General features: G+C 42.6%; 1 protein-coding gene across 1 annotated transcript in view; it reads right to left on the minus strand.

Annotated features, from left to right (window-relative positions):
• The window catches only part of plekhh3 (pleckstrin homology, MyTH4 and FERM domain containing H3), a 40305-nt gene extending 32955 nt beyond the window's left edge, over positions 1-7350 (minus strand). The window contains exons 1-2 of the mRNA XM_083896115.1: positions 6746-7350; positions 780-835 (exon numbers count right to left, since the gene is read on the minus strand). Of these exons, the coding sequence (XP_083752241.1) occupies positions 780-835; positions 6746-6880 (191 nt within the window). The 5' untranslated portion in view covers positions 6881-7350. The remainder of the gene's footprint in view (positions 1-779; positions 836-6745) is intronic.
• Between the last annotated feature and the right edge of the window lie 3572 nt (positions 7351-10922).

The raw sequence follows: 10922 nt of genomic DNA on the forward strand, positions 1-10922 counted from the left end.
CCTACAAGAGGAGGTTTGTGACTCACTGACTTTGAGTGTCAAGGGCATGATACTAGAGATACCACAGAGGAGCCTGGCTGCATCACTGTCTGAGATCACAGTCCTGGACTAATGGTCTGGATAAAGCCCTCCATTAATCACTCCTTCTCACTGTCACTAGCATTCACTTGTAAAGCACATGACTATTTCATTATGTGAGTCCCACAGTGGTCCCTTGTAACTGGGCATTTGAATGTACAGTCAAACTGCCACAGTAATTGGATTTGTTGATGCAGAATCTGGATAGAGTCAGCTGGAGAATGTCACAACACTAATTGGGTGAAAACTTCTAGGTTGAAGATTGACAATATTGGCCAGTGCGGGCCTTAACAACAGCCAAATCTGACCTTTGAATGGAAAAACTGAAAATGTCAAGAGGTTAAAGAGCAAAAAGGGCCAATGCCATGACCACAAGCAATTAAAATACAATCACAACATGGACATTTTAGAACTTTTGTCAATATAAACATGACTTTAATATGGGTACTGATGTGAGTGAGAGTGCAGCTATGCGAATTAGCACATGCTTAATGGCTAGGCACATGAGAAGAGCCATATGATATTACATATACTGCAGAGGGAAGTGAAAAATGACATGATAGGCCTGTACTTATACACAAGCAAGGCTGTGGATATATACAGAACCCCCCCCCCCCCCCCCAGCACTGAGAGGAAGTATAGAAAAAAGGAACTACTAGTTCCTAAAAAATCATTTGGGGGCAGTTCTTCTCTTTCCTTACCCATTTGTTCCATTCGCTGTGCGAGTTGGTTGTGAAACAGTCACCTCAGCTGGACTCTGTCAACAAAAAAAGAACACAGAAAAGAGGGTAAATGGATGATAATGCAACACAAACACTAGTCTGTCCTTACAACACATCCACAGGTTGTAGAGGTCCCTCAATGGTTTGCCTTCAGTGGCCATATTACAGTAGACCATGCAGCCACTCCTGGCAGTCTCAGCACATAGCTGCTCTGTTCCTGTAATGCTTGGCTCTCACTTGCAAGGGGTGAACTGGTGGGGAGAAATATGGCATGCAAAACAGGCTCATTTAATATAGGAGTGGGGAACAGAGGAATCTTTTGTGCAGTAGCTGCATGCAAACCCCAAAATGCTTTTATTGCGATCAGTCACTTCTCTTAGAAGGGTAGTTGACCTAAAAATAAACTTCGTCTTTGGAATTGCTCTCATAACGGGACCAGCTGCCTTCATCTTTTCAATCCATGTTTATAGGGGCACGAGTTGATGGCAAAAGGCTGTTAAATTGAAGAAAAGAAGTAAGAAGGGCACAGAAACCTCTGGGGGGGGGTTGTTAAAAAAATATGTAGATGTGATGATTATCTGAGGGCCATAAAACTTAGATCATGTCTGCAAGCCAGCTAATCATATCAGATCATATTCCCTCCTTCTTGGCTATCAGTCTTGTACGGAAAGTCATGCTTCCATCTATCAGTAAAACTACCACAGTTAGACATGAAAAATCTAATTTCATGGGGGAAACGATTAACTTTTGATTCCAGGACCTCTAATAACCAGAATAGTGGACGATGTTTCCTTTACGTAAACTCCAGTCCTTAGATTCCCTGACTTTGAAAAACCCCATCAGACATCAGAGCCTGTTGGCAATCTGGACTGATTCCCTGCTGTGCGAGGCAGCACTGTGTGTCCCATGGCCTGACTTTTTGAGCCACAGCCTTGAGCCAGCTCCTGCGGCTGCCACGGCAGAGCTTGGGGGTGTTGGCCTACCTGAAACACTATCCAGGTCAGCTCCGGGCCCCTAAGAGTTCACACACCACACTTTACTACTGGGCAAACTAGCCTAAGTATAGCCCATGTCCTGTAAAAACTGTCCACAGCTTCTTTTTAGATGGCTCAAAACTAACAACGAAAACATGAAGTATAGGCTAGTGTGGAATCTGTGTTACATTTACAAAACAGATGGACTCTGAATCAAAATGGGGAAAGGATGAGGGTTTTGATAATGAGACGGGATTAATGTTTAACTAAGGAAACGATACTGTAAATGTCAAACCAGACGAGCAAGAATAACTGAAAAGCAACCTGTGAATGGAGGAAAGCGTACGGTAATTCCCTGCCCCTCTTTTAACCGTAAATGATTCAGCCAAGCCAACAGTCCCAGAGAATAAAATTCAGACAGCCTGCCATGACTGTAAATAACAAATCAATACCAATCACATCAATGAGTTTAAAGCTGTAAATCTATGATATAAACTATGAACTTAAGTGTCCAGCTGATCAAGTTAAAATGTTTTATGTAATTCCCAATAAAATGTGACAATTTACAGAAAAATAGCTTTTATATGGAGTTAACTGGCTGAGGGATGAGGAACAAGGATAGCGTGCGATGCAGAGCTCTGGCAAAAGCTCTACCTTTGGACGGGCAGAGGATGAATCACTCCAGACTAGAACAGAGCATGGAGGGAAAGATGCTGTGATGTGTTCGTTCCATGGCTGACTTCCGCTCTCGCTTTCCCTCCGTCTACTCTCTCTCTTTCTCTCTCTCTCTCTCTCACCCTTCAGCTCTCCTGGGAGGCTGAGTAACCAGGAGGAAATGCTTGGGCTCAGCCAGTGTCAGCCTGAAGACCAGATGTGTGGCCTGTAGGTGGTGAGGCAGAGATGCAACGGAAACCAAATATAAACCAGCGTACCATAACACCTTTGAAGACAGGGGGCAGTAGTAGTGATGGTTAATGGGAGCCACTCTGAACATAGCTAGACTGTGCCTATTTGTAAATACACTGTGGTGCTCTGATCCACACTTACAACTGTCCAGGACGGCAGTAAGTCATTGGTAAACGTGACTACATGTAAATTATGTTTCAGTGGAAAAATGGACAGAAGAGAGAATGACGGATGTCTTCTCCTAAAATTAGTCTTTCTGTTCTGACACTGGCGGCATTCAGCTCAGTGTTACTGTTTGGGCAGCTGTTGGAGAGCTGTTTCATTGAATGAGGACTGTAAACATACAAGGAAAGGGTTCGGACACGGCTCTGTGCTCTTAGAGACCAAGCCTCCACAAACTCGGTACTGACTCATGATTCCAACCTCAGTAAGCGCAATCCTGGCAAGAAACAAGTGTGTTGCCACTGGCTTTGTTGCTGTGGATGCTACAAATTGTGGCATCCTCTGGCAGCAAGCTGGAAAACAACTGTGCCGATTGTGGCTAAGGTTTTGGATGTCTTCAGCGAGGGAGACTCCACCAGACCCGTGGGTTGCTGTGGTCATCCCTGGCAGAAGCTGCACAGAGTCCTGCTAAATGGAGTGTTTCAGAATCACAAAAGGCACAAGAGACAGACAGACACACACCCAGGGAGGTCTGACCTGCTGTCTGAAAATGTGGCTTGTCAAGCTCTGGAAGGATGGAGCTCACTGCATAAATGATGGAACGCAGTCCCGAGGGGGTTGCCCAGGAATCATGGTAGACTATCTTCAACCCTCTACCCAACCCCCTACGTTGACACTATGGAGAGCCAAACAGTATCTCTATTAGCTAGCTCTATTTATTCTAAAAGGGAGGGTATCTGGGGAGTACAACAAACTGAAATTGTGTAACAGTGGATCAGCTGATGATATTGGCTTAGCGTAGTTCAACTGTGTCTTAATTATTGGCTCAACATGCACTTTTGACACAGAGATACAATGCACGGCATCACCCAGTGACACGGATCAAAAGAAAGCAGGATTTGTGGAAGAAGACTGATTTTTTTTTTTTTGCAACCATCAGGAAATCAACAATCAATAATGCCACAAAACCTTTTATTAGAACAAAATGTATTTTTGGTAGTTTTATAAAACATGGTGAGTTACACGAGTCAATCAGAGGCTTCCTCCAATCACAGAAACGAACAGAGCTAATACAAATAAATGTGATAGATTACACTGAATGCACCTCAAAGGCAAATATGTAACTTTGATTAATCGAAAAAGACTATTATTCATATGGTTTAGGATGAATCGATATTTATGAATATTAATGAGCAAGAAATCAATGGCACCAAGGCCAGAAGCCTTAGTGATGCAATAAAGAGAGAGTAGCTCTATAGACAAGCATACATTACCTGTTACTAAAACATAAAGACTGTGCTTTCTTTTGGTAATTCATTTTGTGGGATTTCCTAAAACAGATGTTTCAGGAAATCATCCCTTCCTCTACTTTAATCAATGTTATTAAGAGTGACAACACCAAGTTCAGCTTGTCTCAACAGGCAAAGACTAGTGACTAATGACCAGCAAACCAGAAAGTGATTTCTCTTTGTTAAATGTACGTGAAAACTATTCGTCCTATTCAAGTATCCATTTGTTCATACAACTACAAATTAATTGTTTAAAGTTATCCAAACAATTGTGGCATAAGTGGATTCTCAGCTTGGACTGGAATGTTTTGGGCTAGTCAGACGTAACAACTGGTGATTCACTTTATGCAGACTCTCTTCAAGCTAAATCATTTTGCAATTGTGAACATGATTGCATTTTTTTTAAGGAAAATTACAGGTAAAGGTGCGTCGACCTTTTAAAAGTCATGTTACTATGATTATGAACTGACAGCAGATAATGAAACACTGTTGGGATCCTCTGACCACTGAGCAGATTATGACTAGGATGGGGATGTTTGCCAAGAAGGAGAGTGGTACAAACCAAGATCTCTCTGGTCTGGATACCATTTGGCAACAGATGTTGCTCTTATCTGGCTGCTCCTGGCTCTGTTAGACTTCTGTTGAGGTGATAACTGTACAAAACATCTGTTCCCAACGTTTTCATGCAAATTGCTGTGGTGTTGTACGCAAACGGATAAATAGGTCAATAAATAGACGGCAGGCTCCAGCAGGTAGGCTATTAACTTTCAGCTGAACAACCATGCTGTTAGTGTAAGCCATCACATCACAGCAAGATCACTGATGAGGCAAAAGACAAGGAAAACTACAAGCAAATCCCTATAAATATTGAAATTAGACTTTTCATTGAAGCTCGACATAAAGAACTGTAGGTTGAGTCGTACATAAAGAGCCTACCTCAATTCAAGGCAACAATGCACCCTCACAAGTGGATGGGACAATGCTGAACTCTCTGTGCCTGATCAGATGACTAACATTACAGAGAAGACAAGGCTACAGTCTTATTTGCAATTGAGTGGACAGAGGCCAGACACACAGGATCAGTTCAACAAACTGGGTTTTGCAGCTTGCATCACTGTGTGTGACTGTGTGTATCTTTCTATGACTGCTTCAACAAATGCTTTAATGGAAAGCATCAGTGTCAGGATGTTTAGGCATTTTCAGTCCACACAGATCCAAAAGGCAGTGCGAGGGTTGTGGTTACTTTTACAGTTAGGTTATGAGCTTAGCATTTAGCTGCAATGGTCAAGGTTAGGGTAGGGTTCATTGAAATGTCTTATTATTCTCATAGCTATAGAGAGATCAACAGGCATTTGTGTGTTTCTATGTTAGAATGACCATTATTTAGACTTTGGTTGAGGGGACATTTTGGTCAGTCCTGACAACTTCAAAGAGCTTTTCAAAGGTTAGGAATTGGTTTTAGGATTACGGGTATAATTAGGTTTAGGTTAGGCATTTACTTGTGATTGTTAAAGCTACAGTAAGCAAAACTGTCAGAAACATGACATAGTTGACTGTTGAATTTCATCTGCATGGTTTGGTATAGCAGCTCTTCTAATCAGGACAGATGCACTAATTTTACACACGACAGATCCCCCGAGGCAATCTCTCCATCCCTGAAGCATACTGACACACATGTTGTTGCGATTACTGTCCAACACTTTGTAAAGTAGCAACTTGTGGGAGCTTTGAATTGAGGTAGGCTCTTTACGCATTACTCAACCTACAGTTCTTTATGTCGAACTTCTACTTTGCACTCTCTCCAAACTGCCCTGTGACTGGTCAAAGTATTCTATCACTCTCATGCCTACATTGTGATTGGCCAAAGTCTCCTGTCATGGTACAGAATTAGCTTTGGTTGTAAGTGTAGTCACTCTCTCAGATCATTTGATTTACACTATGTTAAGAGATGATGTTACTTTGTAATCACTGAACAATGGCCCACAAAAATACTGCACACTGTACCTTTAAGGTTAAGGTAAGGAGCTAGGCTAGGGTATGCATTGTGTCCACAAGTATAGAAAGACAAGGGGGGACCAAAAAAGTAGGTAAAACCATACTGTTGATGTTGATGTTACTGTTGATGGCTAAAGTTGTGGATAAGGATGTGGTTACACTGTCCAGATGAATGTAGGTCAATGCAGGGTCCTTAAAAGACTATATATGAATGTGTGTGTGTGTGTGTGTGTGTGTGTGTGTGTGTGTGTGTGTGTGTGTGTGTGTGTGTGTGTGTGTGTGTGTGTGTGTGTGTTTCTAAACATCAGTCAAACAGCAGCAGCATTCTGTGTCCTGCATCAGTGAACGAGGAGCCCGTCTCATGTGATTTAATGAGCCATTCCTTTGTAAAAACCAATCCATATTTACTGTTCAATCATTGAGTAATCATGTTCTTATCAAGAACTCAGGCCATATCTGTTACCAAACTGGAATTATCCTGGAGTTGACCCCGTTTTATGAATTGTTCAAGGTGCAATGTGCAACACTTTTCTTTTTACAGTTACCACTTTTAGATATGCACATGTGTATCTAAATGCATGGGTGCTGATGCACTAGTGCAGGTGGAGGGAGTTCCTACCCGTCCGTTGAGAGCCGAGTCCTCCTTGTTGCGCAATTCAAAAGACTCTTCCTCCTCTTTCTCCCCATAGTCCCGTCCGAGCAAACTGAAGCCCTGCCTGCAGCACAGAAACCAACAAACTCCTTGCAAAGGCATTCAAATGAGGTTACGTGAGTCGCTCTCTATTATCTAGGTCTGTGAATTCAGCATTCACGGTGGAGTCTGAGGCGCGAGTAACTCCAACAAGAGCTGCGTGGGAGCGAACAGGACACCCTCTCCCATAGATGTCCAGCGAAGTGGAGAAGGAGGATGAAGAAGGGCAGCATCGGCTCACTCTCTCCTCTCTGTCTGAGAAAAGCGTCAGATGTCTAGAGACAGCGCATGGTAGCAGCTGCACTCCGGTCCAGAGACGTGCCTTCAAAGGAGAATCCTCCTCTTCCTTCCCGCGAGGACGAGCTTCCAGTTGCTTCGACACCTTGATGTTCCCCCGTTTGAACAACTTCACGTCACCCGCGGTGGAAGTTTAAAACACAACTATTTGGCGCCCAAAACACGGTGCGAAGGATAAAAGTACGTCGTCGAGTTGAACGAGCCGAGTCCACGCCATGTTGCTGCTATGAAGACATTTTCTTGGAGTAACGTGTGTAAAACGCACCTTCAAGCGAAGCTCCCGACTGTCTGGGTTTGAACAAAAGCACGCTGCAGCTGGAACAGGGTAGTGTGAGAGCGGAGGCCACGCCCACGGACATCGCAACAAAAATGTGATTGGCTGAGCACGGACACTCCCCGGGAGGACACGCCCCCCTCCACATTGACAGTAATCATGTGGCCCATGCTTAGGCTGTATAGTAGACTACATGACAGTAATCAAAGCATCCAAATCACCACGTAGTCCCAGTTAAAGTCCTCACAAACTACAGTCTGCACTTGCAGCTACTCTGGCAGCTATAACATGCATACAGGTAGAGGTTGAGTACAGCCTATATTTATATACATAGATTTATATTTATTTTATAAGCTTATTTTGACTCAAAAAATCATTTTTCAGTGCATAAATGAAGTGAAGTGTAACATTGTATTAATAAAAATAATAATACATTCACTTGTGGAGTGCTTTCCATTAAAGGGCCACTTCACCCAAAGAATATACAGGTTTTTTTTTATGATTTAGTCCAGTTAGGTTAGTGTTATTTCAACCGAGAAAAGAAAAACAACAGAGAAAGTTGGAATTAAAAAAATAAAGTCGCTTCCTTCACAGAAAATAAAAGCCCTGCAGTTATCTTTATTGTGTTTCTGTCAAGTATAACAAAAAAAGAAAATTAATTAAAAAAAAAAAAAAAAAAACAGGTCAAATTTAATCCAACTCTGTATTAGAATGTGAATTAAACAAACACAGCAGGATCATAATCATCTTAAATATATTCTTCACTGGACCAAGTGGGCAAAAAATGGGTGAAACAGCGCACACAAACCACTTAAGACTGATAAAATACAGTGGACTCTGTTGCACTATGTATAAGAACCAACTGTCTTATTTCTGAGTATCAGGACTACCAGACGGTCCACTCTCCTGAGATAAACATGTATAATGTCCAATAAATATGAGGGTGCAAGAATGTTTTAAATTTCAGTCAGTCAGTGAGGAGTAGCACTTTGAAATCAGCACTGGTCTGGACAGGGAGCCAGTGAAGAGAGGTCAGCACAGGACCAACATGCTCATATTTAGCTGCTCCAGTCAAAACAGAGCTGCTGCGTTTTGGACCCTCTGCAGGCCTCTGACACTCTTCTTGGGCAACCACATTACAGTAGTCCAGCCTGGATGTTACGGGAGCATGGATTGGTCTGGTATGTGTGCAATTTTTTTCAGACGAAAAAAACACTCACCCGCAGTAAATATATATATATATATATATAGTTGATAAGACTCTAAATTGACCGTAGGTGTGAGAGTGTGAGTGAATGGTTGTTTGTGGCCCTGCGATGGACTGGCGAACTGTCCAGGGTGTACCCCGCCTATCGCCCAATGTCAGCTGAGATGGGCACAGCACCCCCCGCGACCCTCTGGTGGAGGATAAAGCGGTAGATAATGGATGGATGGATAGTTGATAAGACACATTATAGTGAACCAGAATCAGAAACAGTTTTATTGCCAAGTAAGTAATAAACATACAAGGAATTTGCTTTGTCGCTTTAGTGCATGAGACAACTCAATATAACTTATAGACAACTTAAATATGTATACAGAGATCTGCTTATGTACAGGTCAGTGCAAGGGTTGTATGTATTAACACTGCACTGAAGTAAAATAACTGAATTTCCCTTTCACAACAAAACGTGAATAAATATTGTTCAATGTAGAGTGAGATTAACATAGTTGACTGCTCAGTTTACTTTTCTTTGCTTACTTTTTCCTTTCAGGTTGAGGAGTGCTGTCAGTATCTGTGAGAGAACATCAGAACATGACTGATGGCTGATTTTAAAAACCAAAACTGAAAAAGATTGTTTTATCAAATACCCAAAGTAGCTATTCACATTTCCATGCTCTCTTTTAACATGTGTATTCCTTATTCTCTCCCTCCCTGTAACCAACTCCTATGCTTTCCTTGCACACATACACACACTCCTCCCCCACTCTTTCCTCTTCCACTTTGCTGAACAGTCGACAAAGATACAGCAGTAGGAGGTAAGAGAGCTGGTGCTAAATCCAGACACGTGATATATCCAGTCCCCTCGGCGCTCATGCTTATTTCTGCCTTAATATCCCTTCATTTCCCCTGCTCTGTGCAAACTCCCCCCACACATCTCAGTCAGCTGGCTTTAACTCATTCCTCACCGCAAAGAGCTCTTTAGCTTGAGGGATACACACGTCGGATTGGATGCATACACGCCGTGAGTTCAGTGTGCGCACATAAGTACACACTCTCCCTTCAGATACTTTTAACCCTTGCCCCCTCCTGTGCCCTGAGGGCTTTGTGAGTCGATAATAAAAGGCTCATGGATGCACCTTTTCAGCTTGGCTGTATACTCAGCATTATGGACAGTAATCCCGACCACCCATCACCTCATCTCAGACAGACCCTTTCAATACCGCGCAGAAACATACCGCCCCACATTTCAGCCTCAGTATAGACACGTGTAACAAAAGAGAACCGAAAGTGTACCAACTCCTCATGACTTGCTGTGTGTTTGTCAGTATAGCGTTGTGTTTGGATCTCATGACACTCCCATGCTGCACACACATGAAGTCGTGGGTTTATGACAGATGTGGAGACGACCGCAACCACTTTGGTCAGCACAAAGACACGTCTCAGAGGTGACTTCTACTGTGGTTGTCCAGCAGCTTGACGGGATAAATGCTTCATGCACCCACCCGACACTGCTCTGCCACTGTATACACAGAAAGGCTCCCCGAAGCCTTGCTTTCACACTGAAATTAACAGACATACACTGGATTCTTAAACCTGTGTGAAGACACTAGGGAAGAGCCAACAGCATACCCATATACAGTTGTCATTGTGCTCTGTGGTGTTTTTATTTTGAAAATGTTTTTAATATGGGTCTGAAAAAAATCACTTCAAACTGATTTGTGACCAGTAGGAACAATGTATTTGTTAGGTCTGCTATTACTGCACGAAACAGAGCCCATTTCCATACAGCCTACAAATAATGGTATATTATTTACTCTGCACAAAGACCAAGTAGAGGCTGAACAATAACATTTACTATGTAGGTGTACATTTCAAAAGAGCTTGAACATACGGAAAACATCTCCTCAACTCTTTTCTCAGCTCTGTATCCTCCCCCTCCGCTCTGCCTCTGCTCTGTATACACTCAGCAGTATATCTTTCTCTGCAGGCCAGATCCTCCCTGTCCTCCCTCATATCCCAAAACAATATGAGGAGGGCCTCTGCTCCCATAGACCTGGAGGAACATATGTTTTATTTTTAGAGCTCACTCACTCAGCCAGCCCACGCTATGATCACAGAAAAAAGAAAAGAAAAGGAAAAGCCCTCTATTCATATAGGATTTCAGCTATAGATGAAGTCAGCACTAAAGCAAAAGCAAACCATCATAATCTTAAAGAACCAGAGAGGTTGCATCTTACAGTAAGTAACTATAGATTGCTGCAAACAAACCTTAACTTTCCCGAGCATGTGAAGGAACTACGGTGGCCTTTGCATACCAGAAAGATGTTTGT

Source organism: Microchirus variegatus, assembly GCF_963457635.1.
Source record: "Microchirus variegatus genome assembly, chromosome: 10".
NCBI lineage: Eukaryota > Metazoa > Chordata > Actinopteri > Pleuronectiformes > Soleidae > Microchirus > Microchirus variegatus.